The sequence below is a fragment of the Brachyhypopomus gauderio genome, chromosome 16 (assembly GCF_052324685.1).
Source record: "Brachyhypopomus gauderio isolate BG-103 chromosome 16, BGAUD_0.2, whole genome shotgun sequence".
In the NCBI taxonomy this organism is placed as follows: Eukaryota; Metazoa; Chordata; class Actinopteri; order Gymnotiformes; family Hypopomidae; genus Brachyhypopomus; species Brachyhypopomus gauderio.
This window is the reverse complement of record NC_135226.1, coordinates 20,762,655-20,785,538: the sequence shown is the minus strand read 5'-3', so window position 1 is coordinate 20,785,538 and position 22,884 is coordinate 20,762,655. Positions and strand designations below refer to the sequence as shown.

General features: G+C 49.1%; 1 protein-coding gene across 1 annotated transcript; it reads left to right on the top strand.

The window, feature by feature from the left end:
- The first annotated feature begins 65 nt into the window (after window positions 1-65).
- LOC143477416 (uncharacterized) lies at window positions 66-22,665 on the top strand. The gene is made up of 33 exons (XM_076975993.1): window positions 66-89; window positions 1,751-1,918; window positions 2,582-2,682; window positions 3,994-4,193; window positions 4,305-4,528; window positions 4,783-4,941; window positions 6,047-6,235; window positions 7,111-7,228; window positions 7,317-7,424; window positions 7,557-7,722; window positions 7,814-7,976; window positions 8,066-8,254; window positions 8,343-8,517; window positions 9,347-9,486; window positions 9,959-10,263; window positions 14,458-14,615; window positions 14,927-15,154; window positions 15,659-15,994; window positions 16,264-16,638; window positions 16,980-17,150; window positions 17,680-17,837; window positions 17,979-18,119; window positions 18,213-18,360; window positions 18,490-18,620; window positions 19,000-19,125; window positions 19,417-19,591; window positions 19,818-19,877; window positions 20,157-20,291; window positions 20,412-20,563; window positions 20,944-21,030; window positions 22,016-22,162; window positions 22,273-22,410; window positions 22,546-22,665. The coding sequence occupies exons 1-33, from the start codon at window positions 66-68 to the stop codon at window positions 22,663-22,665; spliced, it is 5,415 nt and encodes a 1,804-aa protein (XP_076832108.1).
- Window positions 22,666-22,884: the final 219 nt, after the last annotated feature.

The following is a 22,884-nucleotide window of genomic DNA, read 5'->3' as shown; positions in this document are numbered from 1 at the left end:
TCAAAGCTGAGGCGTTTTCCACAGCTCTTCAGAGTCATTCCTGTGATGTCACTTCAAGGTTGAGAATGACGCACTGCGAGGGCACACGAGTGCCGTGTGTTTTTTTTCACTGCCTTACTGCTTCGCTCTGGTAAATAAAACTATTGCTTCAGACATTGCTAATAAAAACAGATGATCATGACTTTAAATCTGAATATCTCATATTATTGAGTTACCACGTGCAAGTAATAGTTAGATACCTTCTAACACAACTGTTCACCAGATAAAGTTGACGTGAGTTTGTGTATATGTGGATGTAAAATAATAAAACATTCTCTCGATTACTTTAATCAGGTTGTGTCCCAATTTGCTGTGCAGAGATCACACACACACACACACACACACACACACACATGCAAAAAGAGTTTTGGAGAAAGCTTTCCTCAATCATCTGCTGGCCCCCCTGTATCTGCTGCAGAAACAGTGGAGCTCCTTGTCCGTACTGTGGTGGATGGGGGCCGATGGGTTTCTGTCTGGAGGTGATTAGGAAGCACTGAAGTCAACAGCAGAGAGCATTGAAGCTCTATCTGAAGCTGAGGAGAAATGTTCCTCTGCGTTCTGCAGAACATTTCTACAGACACCCCAACAATACCTGTCACTTTTACCTGTGGGCCCATTTAAGCTGGAGAGAACGATTAGTAGGAAAAAAACATAAATCAATTGTTTTGTTTTGTCTTTGGTGTTTATTCCTAATCCAGAACAGCACATGCTAAGTGAAGTGAAGCTCTGGAAAGCGACCCTGGTATTTGTCTTTGCTCATTGACTTTTTTACTGTGGGCAAACACTGTGAACATGTCAGTGTTTTTATTTCTGTCCTTGAAACCCCCACAATCTAAAAAAAAAAAACAGCTTCAAAGAGGTCACATGCAGAAAGTTCATTTCTTATGTCAGCTTGCGCAGTGCCGTGTCAGCCAGCGGGCTCACGTTTGATGGGTGACGTGGAGATTTTACAACACCTTTACGTTCTGTGGAGGACAATGTATGATTCCTGCTTGAGTAACAGCACAGGCAACACTTTGAAGAAATCACACCATCAGCCCTACACTAAACTACACTACCTACACCCAAACCACCAGCCTATCTACACTAAACTACACTACCTACACCCACACCACCAGCCTATCTACACTAAACTACACTACCTACACCCACACCACCAGCCTACCTACACTAAACTACACTACCTACACCCACACCACCAGCCTACCTACACTAAACTACACTACCTACACCCACACCACCAGCCTACCTACACTAAACTACACTACCTACACCCACACCACCAGCCTATCTACACTAAACTACACTACCTACACCCAAACCACCAGCCTACCTACACTAAACTACACTACCTACACCCACACCACCAGCCTACCTACACTAAACTACACTACCTACACCCACACCATCAGCCTACCTACACTAAACTACATTACCTACACCCACACCACCAGCCTACCTACACTAAACTACACTACCTACACCCACACCATCAGCCTACCACCAGCTCCTACTTCACAAGCTTCAAGGGATTCAGTCTGTTTAATCTTAAATGAAATATATTTAATACACTGCATCATTATATCCAAAACAAATATTAATCTGCCCTTTTCTCTGTAATGGCTACAAGAACTGTGACTTCATTGTCTTACAGATAACGGGCGTTTTTCGTGTCTCTTGCATTAGTGTGTATGGGGTTTGTGTCCTGCAGCACGTGTCACTGCTTCAAGCCCTTCCAGTCGGACGGCTTCTCCCAGCTCTGCTGGCGTGGAGAACAGCGTGGGCGTGCGCCATGTCGATGATTAACGGGACCCCTGGATCTCTGGATCTCTGGATCTCTGGATCTCTGGCCACAGTGACGGCTGAATCTGGAACAGAAGTATGTCAAGGGGGATTTGGATGATTTGTATGCCAAAAAAAAATTTGTATGCCATATGCGTAATGTCTTCACATGAATGTGCATTCCCTTAATAAAAATATTTACTAAATATATATTTACTAAATGTATTTTTACTCTTAAAATAGTGGAACAGTCCCAATACAAACACCAGAGACCCTGTAAGTAGAAGAGGAGTGCAAACGTTCATCTGGGCACACATGGGCCTCTGAGCACAGCTCGTCTTGTTCAGAAGGCTACAGAGAGAAGCTTAAGCACCTCTGAAATATTTATAGAGGTGCCAGTCACTGCTGCAGTCGTTCAGCCCCGACCTGTTACCCCAGCCACATCGTTAACCTGATCAGACGTTTGGGAACATCTCTGCACGTCCTAGGGAGGTAGGGCGAGCTCGATAAGTTTGGTCCACCAAAATGACAAAGCACTTCTGTTTAAAGAGGAGTCGGTCGACCTAAATGATAAAGCACTTACATCATCAGCAGTATATATTCGAGAAGGGCTTCACACTCAGATGACTTTTATAGGTATAAGTAACCAATCACTTACGTTCGTGGGGTGCAGGAATAGCAGTTTCCAAACCTCTGACAAAAATATTTTCTTGACATAAGAGAAGATAGCATGTGACTAACCTGACCCTTGTGTTCTCAGTGGGTCAGACGCACAGACAGAGGCCAGCAGACATGTGACAGTCCTGTTGTTGCTCTGGCTGCTTGGTGCAAAGATGACCGAGATCATTTGTTAGTACCGAGGTCTGTGAAGCATTGTTTATTGAACTTGTTTACCCTGATGATTACAGGCCAAGAACATTTCAATGAACTACTACAAATACGATATGGCATGAGTGTGATTGGACCAGAGAACAGCAGGGCGTCAGGACTCTGTCAGGAAGAGTCAGGGCGTCAGGACTCTTCGTCGAGACTCTTCCAAGTTCAGGTTCTTTCAGAATTTAAGGAGCCTGTGTGACACTGAAAACAAGAAAAAGATGTTAAACATTGAAAATATTGACAGCCATTCAATTCCAGGTCAGATGGAATCTGGTTAGAGTATTGACATTTAACTCAATACTGGACATTTTCACACAGGCAAATATATTTTCATAAAGACAGAGCTGGGGGGGGGGGGGGGGACTCTATTACCCAATGGTTAATCTGAGGTGTAATATCTCTTTGCAGTTGCAAGACAGTTGCCTACATCTCAGCATAAGAAGGGCCTTATCTCACAATACGAGTTTAGAAAGATTGTTTCATCTGTGTTATCTTAATGCCACTTGCTGTCAAATCATTTAGATGTAAAAGTATGTGAAAGGTCAGTGCAGTTATGTAATACAGGGACGTGTAGTTTTGTAGTTATGTAATAAATTGCTGGTCATCATAGTCCCTGCAGGCGTTATGTCTAATTTAAGGCCAAAGAGCACTAATTTCTGGCACAGTGGAAGCTGACCATAATGTCCTAGTTGGCCAGTACATTGTGTTTAGTGAGATTTCTCCTACACTTCTACAAACAGGACCTGTGCGTCCCTTGAATGGTGTTGTTTGGAGAACATCGGATGGTATTCCATTGGTTTTGGCCAGTACAGTTGGAGTTTTGGTCATGCCAGTGTGTTTGTGTTATCTAGCGATTGTTTACTGGGGAGAGGTACTCTTGCACCCAAGAGAGTGACCTTTAACCCAGAAACCACATTCAGCTCTGTAAAGCACCCGAGCTGAACAGGACCACCCGAGGAGTCTCATTTTGAGGAGGACACCAGAATCACTTCCTCCTCCTATCCCAATTAGTTTGAAATTGACCTAATATCTGCAAAGCGTGACAGGAAAACATCTCAGCAAAGCTGTCGTTCCCAGTTTGAGCGGTGATGCTTGGGCTGAACGCGAGCTGAGCACTGGGTGCTGAGCGACAGGTAAAGCACGGCTCAAATCCGCGTGTCACCGAGACCATAGAGAAGCCTGAAACACAACCTGGCAGCCTCTCTCTCTGCCCGCCAGCACCTTGACATCTTACCCCAACGGCATTCATGAATGTTTCAACACGGGGCAGGAAAGTGCTTCCTGTCTCCCTCACAGACGGCCCGAGAGGGACGAGGACGTGGTGTGCGGAGACGATGCAGGAGGACGCGAGACGTTACTGGACGGCTCTGCTCTGCTGGCTGCTCGTCCTGGGACCGGAGCGTGTCTCGCAGCTGGACGTGACGCGGGGTCACCCGCGCGGGCCCGTCTGCCGGCCAGGTACCGAACGTGGAACGTGCCCCTCATGGCCGCGGCCTGTGGCCCTGCTCTATCTGAATCACTTCTGCATGATGCTAGCGCTGTTTCCACAGGCAAACGTTGTGAACTGAATGTAGAAGGTGTGGCTGTGTTTTGTGCCCGGTGAAAAGGTCACTACTGTCCCGAGGGTGGGGAAACCGCTGTGCCGTGTCCCCGTGGTACTTTCGGGCCGGGTTTCTGGGCCACGGACATCCGAGACTGCATCGTCTGTCCTCCACATCACTACACTCCCAGAGAGGGACTGGACACCTGCCTGCCCTGTGGGCCCAGGGCACGGCAGCCTCTCCCTGGCCAAGACCGATGCGCGTGCCTAGGAGAGGGCCAGGTGTTCCAGGTGAGCTCCCGCCCCACCTATTCATACCTGAATGTAGTGTGGCATTTTGCACGTACAAATGACATTATTAAGTGGCCCAGTTTGTAGCCCCCATGGGGGCAGGTTACCTGGGCCGTCAGTCACCCCCCCCCAGGTGTTGGGACCTCCAGCTCTCCACAGATCCCACTCACAGGAGACATGGAGGTTCCTTCATGGTTTCCTATCACTCTGGTGTAGCTAATTGAAGCACGATGGCTCGTGTCTCCTCCATGCAGCCGAGCGACGGACAGTGTCACTGTGCCCTGGGCTACCGTGCCACACAGACAGGAGACGGATGCCAGATGCGGGTTTACGAGATCTGCAGGGACGGACGAGTGCGGGACCAGGACGGAGAGTGTCTGGGCAGCAGGCAGTGGGCTCAGCACTGCTCTCAGGTCAGTCCAGGAAGCCACACAAACAGTGTCCTGTCGTGCACGTGCCTGCATCAGGTGACATCATGATTTCTGCCAGCCAACAGCATAACATTATTGTGGTCATGCAATGTATTATTTACAGTCCTGTAGAGCAAATTTAATGGCAGGGAAAGCAAAGCACGATACTGTTTGTCCATTATAGTGATATTAGTTTATTTTGCATTGCACAAGTCTGTGGAAATACTACTGTCTGGCAGTTTGTCTGGTTTTCTGCCAGTCACCTTTACAGCAATCCAACTGTGTCGCATTGGCAACGAATGACTGGTTGAATGGTTATTCAAATAATCTGACATCAGCCCCTACTATAGGACACCAGTGTTATCTTAAGAATCCCGTGTGTGACAGTGGCAGGAATGGTGTGATACGCGTGTGCGAGGCGTGCAAGTGTGCACACAGTGGTCGTGTCCTTCAGGCCGGGTGCTTGGTGCACCGTGACACTGGTGATGTCACTCCTTAAACGTGTTTTGGTTTAATTCCCCAAATGAGTATTTTTCTCAAATGCTTTATTAAAATGACATTTCCTATTTTAACAACTAGGAGATGCCAGTCTCGATATGTCCTCCTCTGCTCCAAATCACTCTTCACAGGCATTTTTGTCTTTAGTGATTTTTTTGGTATTTGGCAAATCCAAAAAATAATTCTCTTAAAATTTTGCAGAGTTCTGTAAGAATTTATGTAAATTCTTATGCATTCAGTTTTCCATCCCTAAAGGTATTTTGGATTGCTGAACATGTAAATATATTGCTAATTCATGAATACTCTTCCATTCCTCAGCAAATTCTTGTAAAAGTAAAATCATGCAGACTTAGAAGGATTACACCTCAGTACATTTCTCACTGACAGAGAGGTCAAAGGTTAAGGAGCACTCTGCGTTAGATGTTTATTTCAGTCCTTTGTGGCTCATTGATTTTCTTAGTGGTAGCGTTCCTGGTGGTTCCTACCATCTGCTGTGAACTTAGCTGACCCGTGAGTCAGCAGACCTCACGCGGAATGACATCGCTCTCTTCCACCGCGGCGCACGTGATTCTCACACCCTCCTCAAGCCTCTGCCGCCACTCCTCCTCAGGTGTGCGCCTCTCCTGGCCAGTACGAGGGCTACGACACGTCCCTGGGCCTGTGCGTGTGCGCGACCCCTGACCCCGAACCGGTGAGGAGCGAGTGTGTGGGCGGGTGCGGGGACAGACCGGCTCCACCCCTGCAGCTGGTGTGCAGCGCTGCTCAGCTCCGTCTGTACTACACCCTGTTAGACTCACAGGTGCGGTCGTCAGCTCCACCTCACACCTCCGTCATCGTGCACGTGATGGTGTCAGACTACACACACACAGGATTTCTACAGATAAAGCTTATTTAGTTTTTAATAAGTAAAGTTCTTACTATACAGTAGGTTATATCAAACAGAAGTAAAACATTTTAGCAGTTTCTTGAAATTCCTGTTCACAAACTATATTATTGTGTTTATTTTATTAAAAAACTAAAATTTATTTATTTTTGCAAACATAGATAGACTAGATAAAAAGAAAACATGGTGCAGATGTAAACTAGTTGATGAGATGAATGCATAAAACAATCCATACATATCTCACATCCTCATCAGTATATGTATACAAATACAAAATAACAAACAGACGTCAGGGAAATCAAGAAAACGATTGATACTGCAAAATCAAAATAGTGTTTTTGTATTGTTGACCTGTAAAAAAGAAAACACATATAATGTCTGTTACTCTGAGGCAACACTGAACTGTAGGATTACTGTCGTCTCTGATATCCTTCTGATATTGTTACTATTCTTACTCTGTGAAAGTTAACATATTGTCCGTAACAATATCAGACAAGTTTCCTGTTTGCAATAAAAAAGAATCTCAGCATCAAATTCTTACATTCCTGGGAGTGGACCTTTTTTTTGAAGCATGATGACTTCCAAAGATAAAGCAGTGAAGCTTGGAAGAAGGGCACGGAAATGTAATCGTTTTAAATAGGGATGGCTCGAATATTGTAATGAAAGATGAGCATTAAAACGAGACACAGCAAGTGTCCTATGGCACGTTTTTTTTATCGACTTAAAGCAAACAAAGCTAGGATAACATTCTGACCTATTTATCTTTGAGGGAGCTGTGTTTTCCTAAGCAGATGAAGGGGTCCAGAAACGTGCTGTTATCTGTCCTGAAGCGGTGGGACTCAGCAGGAAGGCTGAAGTGTGAGGAGCACCTCGGGTTCTCCAGACCTGTGTATGCCGTGCAGACAGGCGGTGAGTGACAGGCGGTTAGTGGGAAGGCGATTGGCACCTTGAATTTCCGACCAGCGCACCAACTCTTCTGCGGTTTTCCATGGTGCAGAGGCTGGCCTTTTCGGTCTTCTTCATAGCGTCCCCGCAGACGTACGGATGTTGGTTTTGGAAAACGGCCAAGAGGCCCAGAGCAGTGCAGAAGCCCCCAGTACACACAGCATGGTGGATGTGGAGTTCAAAGGTAGCTAATTCATTAGCCCGCCATATCCTGACTAAGATCACAAATGGGTAACTGGTGGTTTCAAGGTGAAACCTTTTCATGCTTGTTTGGTTTTTTTGTTTATACCAGGAAACCACACCCACATGGATGTGAACTCTCATTGGTCCACTGGCTCAACATCAAGAAGTGTAAAGAACAGGGGCATTGCTGGGGTGATGAACCCGACGGCTTGCTTGCATTTGGACGACATCCTTCTTTTCACCGTGTCGAAGCAGCACTATCCCCAGTACGATGTGTGAGTCAGCCAGCTCGAACTCGTTCTGTGTGATTTCACCATTTACTCTGACAGTGACTGATTTCGGTGTGTACACCATCTCTCTCCACAGAGAGAACTTATTCAACACCAATGCAGCTTTCGACTGGGGACCCTTCAGGTTGTTAGCACAAGAGCTAACAATGGCGCAAACCGCACACTCCCTCTTTTCCGTTAGCTTCAGTGAGCCCGGGGTCTACACCCTCACACTGAGCAGCAATCGACACAAACGCATGGTATTACCCTTCGTCCATCTGCTCTGGACCACACTAAACTGTTGCCGGTGCGTACTGCTGATGAAAGCTAAAGGGTCAGTCTCTTCCAGTACATCAAGGTCTTGCCCAGCGGGGGAGAGTGCTATGACCCCGGCCCCTTCTTCCCCACGGACCCACACCACATGACTCGCATGGGTCTGGTTCTTCGACGGGATGTCTCGCTGCGTCCCGACTGGCTGGCCATCCGAGGAATCTTAGCCGGAGTCGTTGCTCTTCTCTGTCTTTGCATCGCGTTGATGGTCAGTTCTGTGCTAATCACACACAAACACGCCCATAGTGTCTAGATTGCGGGTGAGTTGCACGTTGACGTCCGTCTCTGACGTACAGGTGTTGTTCAGGGAGCACGTCTGGCCTGAGAAGCTTCCCGCACAGGCCGGGTACCGGGCACTGCAGCTCAAATACAACATGGACGATTATGCGTCAAAGGGTTCCAGGGTAAAACTGCTGAAGAAGACCCACCGGAACCTGCAGGTGGGGCTGGAGGAGGAGTCAGGGCAGAGAGGTAAGGCAGGTGGGGCAGGTGGGGCAGGTGGGGCAGGGGCAGCCGTCTGTACCCACACCGTCACTTGTACGCAATGCACCCTTGGCTACTGCCAAAACCTAAAACACACTCGTGCAGAACTAGAGAGCTGATGCCACTACAGAACTGATTCAAAAGAGGTTGATGTTACAGTTTGCATTTGACAATCAAGCTTCAAGAGTAGATTTTCTGTAGACTTGTAATTCACGAAGAAACACAAGGAGGCAGCCACAGATATGGTAGATGTGACCCCCGGAAGAGTGTCGAATAAAGAATCATTCTGCTGACTGTGTTGTCTCTCCCAACCACTCTTGTTAACCTTGACATACACGTCTGACAAATGTTCTCCCTATGTGCTGTCCGCGAATTATCGTCAAGCTAGGAGAATAACGAACATTCTGTGGTAAACATTTCACTTGTGTGGTTTTGTGTGGGCAGGGGAGCACGGTATCATTTTCACACAGTTGTAACTGCTCAGAAAAACACCTACAGGCTTGAACTATCATGTTCACTTGGGATCTGATGCTTCTTTGGCTTCATTATGGAAACGATGAAATTATGAAATGCATCTAGGATTTAACTGGGTGTCCTGCAACGGTGACGTACAGTCTGGCGTTATAGTCCTGCCCTGCTTTTACACAGCTCTGTCAAGCTTATAAAATGCTCGTTCATAGGCTAACCTGTGAAGTCAGGTGTGTTTGGAACTGGGCAAACTCTAACATATAGCAACTCAAGAACCAAGACTAGCACAAACTTGTTCTACAATGTCTGAAGAGTCATGTCTCACTAAGCATGCTCACTTTGTGCACAGCTGTGGCTGTCTTGCCAGATGAGTTCTGGGACTATGAGGAACAGGTGGACCTGGAGGCTTTCAGTTCCAGCACCTTCTACGACATCCTGCTCAAGCACAGCGTGTCTGTCACTGCATGTCTTGGGCAACTAAGAGGAGAGGTAACCCCAAGCATAGCTAAGAGGAGACGTAATCCCAACTTTAGCTAAAGAGAGGTAATCCCAACCCTAGCTAAAGAGAGGTAACCGCAAGCATAGCTAAGAGGAGACATAATCCCAACTTTAGCTAAGAGGAGAGATAATCCCAACCCTAGCTAAAGAGAGGTAATCCCAACCCTAGCTAAGAGGAGACATAATCCCAACTTTAACTAAGAGGACACATAATCCCAACCCTAGCTAAAGAGAGGTAATCCCAACCCTAGCTAAGAGGAGACGTAATCCCAACTTTAGCTAAGAGGACACATAATCCTAATCCTTTTTAAATGATCACCACTGTTTCAGTCTTGACCACATAATGCTTTTGGGTAAACAACACAGAAGCCTCCACTGAAGGCAGAGATTAAGCAGTAAGATGAAGTGTGTAAACAGCGTTATTGTGTCAGAACGACCCACTGATCCACTGTTGCGTTGGCAGGTGAAACAGCTGTACCAGAGAGTGATCGCAAAGGTGCAGGCACTCCATCCTGCTGGCGGAGTCACTGCAGGGTCTAAGATGGAGGCTCTGGAGAGGCAGGTGGAGCAGGAGACGGCGCGGAGGAAGGCCCTGGGCGTGCGGTTGACCCAACTCCTGGACAGCCAGCTGCAGACGCTATATGCCGAGTTGCAGCCTCAGAACGCCATGCACATGGCCTTCACCGCGGCCCTGAGAGAGAGCACCAGACTGCTGTCTGTGCTGAACGACAACCATGCCCCCCTCTGGGACCCACGCATCCTGCAGTCGTACGTCTGACTTCCATGTACTATATGAGTGTTGGGGCAAGACGTGGAATGCTTATAAATAGAAAGAAAGGAAGTGGTTGATGCTTGGTGAATTATGACCTGTATTACACTGACAACACAACGCGATTGCTTAATCTAATCAACTTTATTATGTTATTATTTATTATACTTTTCAAAAATATACACTCATATTTGATGCCTATAACCCATTATAGTAAAAAGGGTCTGGAGCAGATTCACGACTGTGTTACATTAAGACTTAATAATCTTTTGGGGGATTTAAGACACCAACTGATCCAGGTTTGCTCTAAACGGCTTCAGCTGATTGCACAGGACCATCACCCACTAATACTCCACAGTCCTTCAGTGGGAGATGCATCTGGACTGCACACAGGCCCCCCTAGAACCCCCTAGAACCCCCCAGAACCCCCCAGAACCCCCACTCTCTGCTTCCACAGACATGCTGCATTGAGTCCTACAGGTTGGGGCTGAGAAACACGTGGGTGTAGTAGGACTTCTCATGGAAGGCCTGTGTGTTCACAGATATCAGTGACAATCTGGATGGCCCATTTCTCCTCTGATCTGAAGAACATAAGGTCCATCATGATCATAAACAGTCTGAAGGGTGGACTCATCAGTTATGTGACGTGCATCACAGAACCAAGCCATCTTTTTTTAATGCGATGGCATCTCTGGGATCGATGGCCATAAACATTCAGTAGTTTTTCCACTTCTGTCCTTTATGACGTTTCCCTGAATCCCTACAGGCTGCACAGGGCGTGAAATCGCCCGAGTCCTTGCAGTCACTCACTGAGGAAAATCTTAAAATGGCTGATGGCTGTTTCTGGTGGGAAATAAACCTCGGTGAATGCTTGTGAAGGGCTCGATCTTCCAGCCAGGAATGTCTGCATTAGCTGTGTGTGTTGTTTTTGAACATTTGACAGTTTTTCTAGTGACGTCACATGTTGCTGGCATCATTCAGACTGAGTGTATATTTACAAACAATGAAAAAATTAATGAAGAAAAACAAGTAGATTTTTTCTACAGACTTTTTTTTTATACAAAAAACTTGACAAATCACTACTTTCTTTGTTATTTTGTACTTTCTTGCACATACAGTACATATACTGGTAGAGGTTTTGATAATAATCACACAGATAAAAATCTTTAAATATCTGTCCTGTGGTAGTTTAGAGGAGGCGAGAAAGGGGACGTGAAGTAAACAGATGTTCCGCCTACATCCTCTCACAGAATATCCCACAGGGAAGAGAGGAGAGAGAGAGGGGAGGAGAGGGGAAGATGGAAGAGAAGAAAAAAGGGCAGGAAAGGGGAGGAGAGAGGAGAGGGAGGAGGAGAGCAGAGGGGAGGAGGGGAGGGGAAGAGAGAGGAGGGGATAAGAAGGAGATAAAAGGAGATGGGGAGAGGGATGGAGGGAAGAAGAAAGAAAAGAGTGGTTCATTCTTATCAGCCTCATGTGATCTGAACTTGATCTAAACTCTTGAACCTAAATAATCTTTTAAGATGTCATACATAAACAGGATCCATATGATGGAATAGTTACTGAACACTTGGTATAACTTGGTGTGGTAGCTAGAGCTGGAGGTGTTTTTTTTAGAAAAGGAAACGGGTTCCTTGTTCTGATGTGATCATGTACGTCATAGCCAGGAAGTCAGGACCTTCTTACACATCCTTCCTTACATCCCCACAGAAGCAAACACCCAGACACTGGGACGTTTGTCCCCCCACACATATCTAGCAGAACTTAGATGTAACACTAGAAATGTTGTATTTCTGTAATCTGGGTATACAAGTATTTCTTGTATACAAGTATTTCTGGGTCAAGAGAAGACATTTAGATGAGAGATATAAGGTTATTAAGGGTATTGACATGTATAAGGTCTTATATAGGTCACTGATGTGAGCAAGTTCATTGAAGTCATCTGAAGCAGATTAGCTAGTTTGTCTGTTTGTTTCCTGTCTGGGTTGGCCGGGCCGCAGCTGAGTCATGTGTCCACAAACACACACACACACACACACACACACACACACACACACACACACACAAACACAGAACCACGGCAGAAACAGTGACATTGTGAGAGAAATACTAAAGACAAAATGAAGATGAAGGCAAGTATGTAAAATGAGGTCTGAGAGAAAAAGTTGGTTTCTCTGTGTGTATGGAAGAACTGAGAGTACGGTAAAAAGGAGAGGAAGAGAAAGGTTGGAAGAGGGCAGAAATTTGGATGCTTCAGGGACTTGTGTTCTGTACTTAAGTTGGACTTTTCAGCTACTGATTCCCATTGCGAGCGCTTTCCTTTGCAACTGCTTTACGAGTGCCTCAGATCTTTTACGGCTATGTCGGATCCTTGAAGATAGGAAAAGGGAAGATATTAGTCAGGGAAATATGAATTTATTTAGTTTAGTTTTAAGTGTTAATTATAATACACATGTATCACTTTTGCAGACATTTTGTTTGAATTTTCTTTTGAGCTCTTTCCCCTATTTACTTTGCAGCTGTAGCATAGACTTAAAGGGTCTCCATATAACTTTGCTTGTGTAGCACGTTCTCTAACTGCTGTAATTCAAACTAAGCTTCCTTAATGTTTGGATTAACACCAACCCTCCAGTTCTCTGTAGGAGAAGTCATTGCCCATCAGAACACTGATACCACACATCGGTACTACTTAGGACAGTTCTGTGGGTCAGGTTCTGTGGGTCAGGAACACACATATGCTGTGTAATACTCTAGCCTGGGAGCGGAGCCGATAGGGACAGTTCACAGAGCATATTCACAAATACCGCCACATGCATCATACACATTTCAGCCATGACCTAAGGGCCCTGTGGGCTGAGGATTCTGCTTGGCTTTTGACACGTTAGAGTGATCGATAGGGGATACAGACAGAGCTAAACAAAGCTTCCTTTTCTTTGTTCTTATCATTGTACCTTGTGGAAAGCAGATGGAGGATCTGGGGAGGTGGTGGTGGTGGTGGTGGTGGTGGTGGTGGGGGTGAGGGTGGTGGGGGTGAGGGTGGTGGTGGTGGTGGTGGTGGTGGAGGTGGTGGTGGTGGGTGTAGTAGTGGTGGTGGTGGTGGAGGTGGTGGTGGTGGTGGAGGTGGTGGTGGTGGTGGAGGTGGGGGTTGAGGTGGTGGTGGTGGTGGTGGTGGAGGTGGTGGTGGAGGTGGTGGTGGAGGTGGTGGTGGTGGTGGAGGTGGTGGTGGTGGTGGAGGTGGGGGTTGAGGTGGTGGTGGTGGTGGTGGTGGAGGTGGTGGTGGAGGTGGTGGTGGAGGTGGTGGTGGTGGAGGTGGTGGTGGTGGGTGTAGTAGTGGTGGTGGTGGTGGAGGTGGTGGAGGTGGTGGTGGTGGTGGAGGTGGGGGTTGAGGTGGTGGTGGTGGTGGTGGAGGTGGTGGTGGTGGGGTTAGCAGTCTTCTTCATGTGTAATTGTACTTCTGTAAATATTTAAAGATTTGTTTGGCTGGAAGAGGGAACTTTGATCTTGAGGCCTTCAGAGACACGAGTACACTCCCCATACTGCAGCTGCCAAAGGTCTGAATGATCTTACACATGGAACATGTGAAACATCAGAAAGATATCTGTCTCCAGAATTACTATTGCATTATATAGCATTATATTATTATTATATTTATAGCAGCAAAATAAATACTACCTGAGGAGTCAAGGGGTATCGGAACTAGAGCTTCACTATTAGAACTTTGCCTACTTTAATATTAACATGATATTTCATCGCTTCAATGAAACGTAAGATGGACGTGTGGGGACATTTGGGGACGTGTGGGGATGTGTGATGTGTGGGGCGTGTGATGTGTGGGAACACGTGGGGACGTGTGGGGACGTGTGATGTGTGGTAATGTCTGTGGGGTCGTGGTGATGTCTGTGGGGTCGTGGTGATATCTGTGGGGGCGTGGTAATGTCTGTGGGGTCGTGGTGATGTCTGTGGGGGCGTGGTGATGTCTGTGGGGGCATGGTGATGTCTGTGGGGTCGTGGTAATGTCTGTGGGGTCGTGGTGATGTCTGTGTGGGCGTGGTGATGTCTGTGGGGTCGTGGTAATGTCTGTGGGGTCGTGGTGATGTCTGTGTGGGCGTGGTGATGTCTGTGGGGTCGTGGTGATGTCTGTGGGGTCGTGGTGATGTCTGTGGGGTCATGGTGAAAGTGTCTTGTACTCTGTGCAGGGTTAAGGACCGGGTGGCGGTGCTGGCGGAGGAGATGGCTGACCTGGTGTCAGTGGAGGCCCAGAGGCAGGGAGCCTGGGTGGTGCTCAAACAGGGCACAGGGGCACGTCTGCTCTGTCCTGCCTCCGGAGTGCCTCTTGCTACAGACGACATCATCGGTGAGCACTCTCACCTGGATTTCAATTAATTTATTTTTTATCAAGCTGTTGTTAGAATGACATTACTGAGGTTCAGGGGATTTGATGCAGGCCAGCTCTCTGTTAGCTGCATGGGTCAGAATGAATTGTATACTGTGTTCCTGCTGCTGCAGGCCTATTAACTGCTCCACCTAGTGGTGGTTAAATGTATGACATCAGTAGGACTCTGGCATAATTTTCAAACTCTTCACACACACAAGCCTTTGCCTCTCTCAGTTAATTATGAAGTTAATTAAGAAGCAGTGTGGTGAGAGACGTTTTTCTCTTTACAGCACCCGACGGCACAGTTCGAGCATGTGACGCCGTGCGTGTGGACCCTTGTACTGGCCTAATCATGCCCAACTCCAACACCCACATGCTTTTGGCTAGCGGGCACAGTTTGCCCGTTCCCCCGGACTTCTTCCTGCACCCCCAGACCGGCCGAGTGCTGCCCGTGGCTGGAAACGTGAGCTTCGACCCCACCAGCTCCACCCTCGTCTACACAGCGGACGCTTGTGTGGGTGAGATAGGCCTCTAACACACCCACATCTCATGGTTCTTGTAGTCTGATATGATGTCTTTATCCAGTACTGAGTGCCAAGTACTTTATCCAGTACTGAGTGCCAAGTACTTTATCCAGTACTGAGTACCAAGTACTTTATCCAGTACTGAGTGCCAAGTACTTTATCCAGTACTCAGTACCAAGTACTTTATCCAGTACTGAGTGCCAGGTACTTTATCCAGTACTGAGTACCAAGTATTTTATCCAGTACTGAGTACCAAGTACTTTATCCAGTACTGAGTAATAAGTACTTTATCCAGTACTGAGTGCCAAGTACTTTATCCAGTACTGAGTAATAAGTACTTTATCCAGTACTGAGTGCCAAGTACTTTATCCAGTACTGAGTAATAAGTACTTTATCCAGTACTGAGTAATAAGTACTTTATCCAGTACTGAGTGCTGGGATCTCAATGATTTTATCCGTGTGACTAATGTGTGTCTGCTCATTCCCTTCTGCCCTCAGGCGGGGTGGGAAAGTGGGATTATCCGTTGTTGCCCTACGTCCCCTACCCTCCATCCCGCCACGCCCAGCTCCCAGGGCTCCCCAAGCTGAGAGGTCTCCGAGCGGGCCAGAAGATGGTGTTCGGGGGCCCCATGTGTGACTATGACACCGGTGTGTTGGTCCCCATCCTAGCAGTGACCATCCACCCCCAGACGGGCGTGGTCCTGCCGCTGGGCGGGGTTCACGTGTGCCCGGTCTCACGAATGCGTCTACCAATCCAGATTGGCGGTCCCATGCTCGACACACGCACGGGTGGTGTGGTGCTCATCACAGGGGTCACCCTGGACCCCCAAACCGGTCAGCACATATACTCTTAATTTATTCTATGCGTAAGGTGTGATGACACATGTTAGATTAACAAAATGATACATTTTATACCTTTATACTTTCAGATTAATGACATTTCTAAAAAATATCGTAGTGTTACACTTTTTGTCCTTTAAAGTTTCTCTAACTTTAACCTGAGTGAAATCAAAAGGCAGTGAGAGTATCAGAATTTCTAATTCTTCACTGATTCACTGATGCGATGAGTTTGAACCCCTCTGGGTGGATGTTCCTCACCATAGGGGTGGTGCTGCCGGTTGGGGGTCTCCTGCTGGGGGAGCCCTTCATCGAGCCCCTGAGCGGGAGACCGGCGCGCGTGGGCGGAGGCAGCCTGCGTGGGGGGAAGGTGGTGCCCCACGGCGGGGGCTTCCAGGCTCTGCTGGACTGCCAGGCCCTGGTGGTGCGGATGCGGCTGGTGGAGCAGGTGTGGGCATGGCACGCTGGGCGGAGTCCCGGCGCGTTAGAGCTGTGCTGCAGGGAGACCTGCCTGCAGGACGCGGTGGTGGGGGTGGAGCAGGCGTGGAGGGCCAGCCAGCACTGCATCACCCAGCTGCTCTGCAGGCTGGAGGCCCAGCGCGCGTGGGCCAGGAAGGTGGAGGAAGATGGGGGCAGCCTAGGTGGGTGGAGCACGGGCAACTGGAGGTTCGGTGTGACTTGTTCGTGAACGTCTTCATAATCTTCATAGACCATCTTGTGAATTGCTTTGCTGTGGGACTAATAAAGTATTATCTTATCTTCATCATCTACATTATCAGTCTTCGTCATCTTCTAGTCCTTGTTAGGTAGCATTAGGATTCTCACATCATCATAAATAAGTGCTTCGATGACGTCAGAACGTTTTCTCATTATGTATCTTTTTGCAGAAGACATGCTGAGACTACACTGTAGACATCTGCTGGTAATTTACCGCATTAAAACGTCGTTGGTTTTACAGTGTGATGTGTGGATGCTTTCGCAGGGGAGGTGAAGCTGCCCGGATCTGAGCTGGGCCTCCCTGCTCTTCCAGGGATGGAGTACCCGGACCCCGGAGGTTCTTGCCTGTCTGTCCCCGTTCTCGGAGCCCAGCTGGACTGGGTCTCGGGCTGCGTCGTGCCTCTTGCTGGGACCATGGAGGACCCAGAAGGAAAAGGTCAGTGGAGGCTCTGCAGCAGGGTAGTTCTGGAGAGACCGAGGTGTGAGGGTAGTTCTGGAGAGACTGGGGCGTGAGCGTAGTTCTGGAGAGACCGGGGCGTGAGCGTAGTTCTGGAGAGACTGGGGCGTGAGCGTAGTTCTGGAGAGACCGGGGCGTGAGCGTAGTTCTGGAGAGACCGGGGCGTGAGCGTAGTTCTGGAGAGACTGGGGCGTGAGAGTAGTTCTGGAGAGACGGGGGCGTGAGCGTAGTTCTGGAGAGACGGGGGCGTGAGGGTAGTCCTGGAGAGACCGGGGCGTGAGGGTAGTTCTGGAGAGACCGGGGCGTGAGGGTAGTTCTGGAGAGACCGGGGCATGAGGGTAGTTGTGGAGAGACCGGGGTGTGAGGGTAGTTCTGGAGAGACTGGGGTGTGAGGGTAGTTCTGGAGAGACCGGGGTGTGAGGGAAGAGGAAGAGCTTAGCTTGACGTAGCTCGCACCGGAGATGGAACGGCATGTCGTACTTCCTTATAGCAGTCTTGTGTCTGGCAGGGCTGGTTCCTATCCGCCTCGGCACGCAGACGGTGGACCCAGTGACCGGCGTGTTGGGTCCTGTGGTTGGGGCTCGGCTGGATGTATGGAAGAGGACTGTGGTTCCTGTGACTGTGTCACAGTGCGTCACCGTAGGAGAATCTCCAGACTGTGTGCTGGTGAGCAAGTCGGGCGAAACATGAAGAATTTAAGCCCCATTTGCTTTGCCGTGTATACTTTAAATGTGTGCACGTCCACATGTACGTGTGTGTGTGTGTGTGTGTGTGTGTGTGTGTGTGTGTGTGTGTGTGTTGTTGCAGGTGGAGGCCCTGCAGGAGGAGTGTAGTGTGCGTGGGCGGTTCTGGAGAGACCAGGGCACGAGGGAAGAGGAGCTGGTGGCAGATTTGGACCGAGCGCTGAGAAGTCGTCTGGGTCGTGTCACGCAGGAACACCTAGACCACGTGAGGCTGGCGGCCGGTCTCGGAGACGGCACACGCCGGCACTGACTCCCTCCCTACGGATCACGTCTTAAAGATGTTCCCTCCATGTGATAGCTCGTGTGGACAGACGTGGAGAGGCAGCTGAAGAAAGCCGTGGCAGAGATTCAGGAAGCGTCTCACGCTGAAGCCCAGAGGAGAAGTTCTCGCAGCTCTGAGCTCTTCCTGCTCCTCCCTGCCCACGTCTTGCTGACGCTCACCAGAGGTGAAGCCCTCACACTGTCCCTGGACCTGCAGCCCTGGATGGGCCACACGGAGAGTGACCGGCCTCCTGTCCTGCTCATGTGTGTGTGTGTGTGTGTGTGTGTGTGTGTGTGTGTGTGTGTGTGTGTAGGAGATGAGGAAGAGTGGGAATACCAGAGACGCTGGCACACTGAACTCTCCGCCGTGCTGAACAGAGTCAGTGTGTTTATGGCTCAGTGGCAGTGGAGACCGGACCAACCAGACCTTCAAGGAGAAGAACCGGTCAGCTCCAGCCCTCACACACACTCTCAGGGACTCACACACACTCTCAGGGACTCACACACACTCTCAGGGACTCACACACACTGTCTCCACTCGTCTCATTCTGGAACAATAATAATTCCACTGCAGTGTCACTGTTTGTCCACAAAATCACCAATAAATCCACAAGTAACACAAACAAGCCGCCTCATCCCTTCTACCCAGAATGCTCAACGACACGCTTCAGTCATAAAGCACGTCAGCTCCCCGTCCATTAATGTGATCTGCTGCCCACAAAACACCCAGCTGGATTGATTCTGGACAGAGTACCAGCTAAAGTGCAGATGTACAGATGCTCTTTGATGTGTGCACCGTTGTGAGGATGGCGTGGCTTCTGCAGGATGTGAGTGGCCACCAGAGGGCGCTGTGGGAGCTGGTGAGGGAGAGCCTTTCTGACCTGGACGGTGCTCTGGCACCCGTGTGCTGGGCCCGTGACCGCAGCCAGCTCGGTGCTGACACCGCCCAGGTAACCCAAGACCATGCAGCGTTCATGAAAGCTGTTCTCAGCTGGATCACAGCCAAACAAACACTTAGTTTCGGGCACAAAGCACTATTAAGGTTTCACGTATCATCAGTGATGCTTGTTTGACACGAGAAAATTTCTAAAAGTATGATGTTTATTTATTTAATAAACCAAACGCTCTATAAATAATAATAAACCAAAAGTGCCTCTTCTAAAAGTATGATTTTTATTTATTTAATAAACCAAACGCTCTATAAATAATAATAAACCAAAAGTGCCTCTTCATCTCTCCAGGCTGTCCTGTCTGGCTCCTTCTGGTACAGAGATTACGGCCCGACGCAGCCCAGTGAGAGAAACCCGTTGAAAGAAGTTGCCATGACCCAGCGCAAAGTTCTTCCTCGGCTGGAGCGCCTGGTTCAGCTGCTGGAGGGCGGCGGACGTCTGTCGTCTCGGCACGTCCGGAGCTCAGGTACGGCGCCCTCACTGTGTTAGCGGAGACCTGGACGTGACTGCGTCCTGCGGGTCGTCGTGCTGCCTTCTGTAGACCTGTCTGGTACTCTTGCGCTGGTATATAACATGTCCTTTTTTCGGTGAGTGGGGCTGCGTTATAATCTGACGTGCTTCACACACACACACACACACACACACACACACACACACACACACCCCTCACTGCTCTGTTGTTTTGTGTCTAGAATCACGGGACGTTAAAGACGCCTTATTTCCCACAAATGTTCCTGTGCCCAAACTAGCAGGTCAGAACATTTGCAGATATATGAAATAATTTGCACTCCTCTGACAGCAGATTTGTGTCCGAACTGAATCTACTGCATAGGACCAGCGATGAAATAACCCGCAATCTGCTTGATCCTGCTGCGATGCACAGTGCAAACACCAGGGGGCAATAATTGCCAACTTGAGTCAGAAGTCTCAAATTACTAAGACCAGCTCAAAAGTATTTGCAGTTCTAGTTGCTACAGAACAACCAGAATGTTTGTGAATATCTCACTCGGTGTGGTGTTTACCGTGTGCAGGTGGAGACAGGGTCGGGCTGTTGGAGGTCTCCCAGCTCATCAGAGAGGTGGAGCAGCAGCTCAGAGAGGTGGGGCAGCACGTCAGAGGGTCCCGCGCTGCCCAGGGAGCAGGTCTCCCGGACGGCAGGCCATCAGGTCACTCCCCCCATCACAGAGGCTGCAGTGGTGGTGTGAGCTTTAGTGCTGTTTGTGTCTAGAGGCCCACGGCAGGCGGTGAGAGACGTGTTGTGTCCACATGCTGTGTCCATGCTGCAGGTCCCGCACAGCCCTTCATGGACTTTCAGGACGCACAGTGGAAGTGTGAGGGACACCTGGTTCTGGTCACCACGGCTACGCTCACCTCTCCTGAGCTTCTTAACTACCAGCACGGACAGAACCTGCTGCAGCTGCTTCACGCACGCAATGTGGTCTGGATCACACACACACACACACACACACACACACACACACACACACACACACACACACACACACACACACATACACACACACATACACATACACCTCACACACCCACACATACACACACACACACACACACACACACACACACACACACACATACACCTCACACACATACACACACACACACACACACATATACACCTCACACACCCACACATACATATACACACACACACACACACACACACACACACACACACTGAATCTTCTGTGTGTACACCTCTGAGTGTAATGGAGGCTGGTGGAGGTTTGAAGTGCGGTGAGTTGTGTGCAGGTCAGTTATGTCAGTTATGTCAGTTATGCTCTAGTTTGTGTTTTACAGGCACCAGCTGTGACTCTCCTTCCTGCATCCAGTCTTCCCGCAAATGATTACCACGGCAACGCCTTCCGCAATTCCTTTTATTATCAGGTGCTTAAGGGTGGAGTAATTTTGTGGTGATGAGTCATTTTCTTAATCTCTGTGCTGGAGACTGAATAAAACACTGAAAAAAAAGCTTCATCCAAATCAGTAATGTTTCAGTTTCTGTGACTGGACGATTTAATTTAGCACAAATTGCTGTGTGATTGTGGGCTGGTCACTGAACCACTGCAGTGGGCTCAGGGCGGCAGATCAGAACCAGAGCTGCAGAAACAGAGCTGCACAATCAGCTGTAGAAACAGAGCTGCAGAAACAGAGCTGTAGAAACAGAGCTGTAGAAACAGCTGTAGATACAGAGCTGCAGAAACAGCTGCAGAAACAGCTGTAGAAACAGAGCTGTAGAAACAGAGCTGTAGAAACAGAGCTGCAGAAACAGAGCTGTAGAAACAGAGCTGTAGAAACAAAGCTGTAGAAACAGCTGCACAAACAGAGCTGCACAGAGCTGTAGTAACAGCTGCAGAAACAAAGCTGTAGAAACAGCTGTAGAAACAGAGCTGCACAAACAGAGCTGTAGAAACAGAGCTGTAGAAACAGAGCTGTAGTAACAGAGCTGCAGAAACAGCTGTAGATACAGAGCTGCAGAAACAGAGCTGCACAATCAGCTGTAGAAACAGAGCTGTAGAAACAGAGCTGCAGAAACAGAGCTGTAGAAACAGAGCTGTAGAAACTGAGCTGTAGAAACAGCTGTAGATACAGAGCTGCAGAAACAGAGCTGCAGAAACAGCTGTAGTAACAGAGCTACACAATCAGCTGTAGAAACAGAGCTGCACAATCAGCTGTAGAAACAGCTGTAGAAACAGCTGCACAATCAGCTGTAGCAACAGAGCTGTAGCAACAGAGCTGTAGAAACAGAGCTGTAGAAACAGCTGTAGAAATAGAGCTGGAACTGCAGAGTTCCTCCCAGTCCTCCCAGTTCTGCTCCCAGCGCCTCTGCCGTGCTGCTCGCTGCTCGTCTAAGTACCGACTGTGCCCACAGGAGGCCGAGGGCACCTTGTACGTGCGGCGTGAGAGGCTGCAGAGTGTGGGCGGTCTCTCCCTGCTCCTCCTGCACGCAGCTGCCCACATCTCCAGCGGCCAGCTGACCCTCGACGCTGCTCCTGCCTTCCAGAGGGCTTTCTTCAAGGTAGAAGTGTGCCAGCTCAACATCGAGAGCTCCTGGTGCGCCCTCACGGACTCTTCCTCACGGACTCTTCCTCACGGACTCTTCCTCACTCTGCTTTTCCCGCGCTCCAGGTGCTACAGGTGGTTCTGGGCGAGCTGTTACTGGACCCGACCAACGGGGATGGGGGAGATGAGGCCACCCGCTCAGCCCGTAGTGGCACCGTGCCGAAGAGAGCACAGAGGCCCAGTTGGGAGTTCCCGCCTGAGGGTGTGAGCATGAGTTAAACACCCCCCCGCGTCCTGCCCCCCGAGGCTGCCAGAATCTCCCGCACGCACCACACAAAAGCTCGACTTCAAACTCCCGCTCGCAGAAAGACCGCTGATGATCCGTCTCGTTTCTGACAGGAGGTGGAGCTACGGCGGGTGGAGAGGGGGATGCGTGACGGAGGCCTGGAGGCGGGCACCACCCACACACCACCCAAACCCGGCTCAGCGCGCCCGGCCACTGCGCCAGAGTGGAAGTGACGGGCCGCTCGTGAATTACGAAGCCTTCCTAGAAACGACACAGTCAGCGACCCCAAACGACGCCACACTCCATCAGCGCCTGGAAGACGAATAGCGCGTTAACACGATGACGACGTCTTTTCGGACGTGGTGTGTAAACTACTGAGAGCGGCAGGGAAAATATGTAAACAGTTTAAATCAAAGACTCAACGTTAATGTGACCTCACTGCCCAAGTTTGT

What these genes read in the sequence shown, in the direction of transcription:
- LOC143477416 (XM_076975993.1), top strand. Translation starts at nt 66, where the DNA reads ATGACGCACTGCGAGGGCACACGA. An exon ending in GCCCCTCATGGCCGCGGCCT is followed by an intron (nt 4,194 to 4,304) that starts GTGGCCCTGCTC and finishes CCCGGTGAAAAG; the next exon opens with GTCACTACTGTCCCGAGGGT. An exon ending in GGGCTCAGCACTGCTCTCAG is followed by an intron (nt 4,942 to 6,046) that starts GTCAGTCCAGGA and finishes ACTCCTCCTCAG; the next exon opens with GTGTGCGCCTCTCCTGGCCA.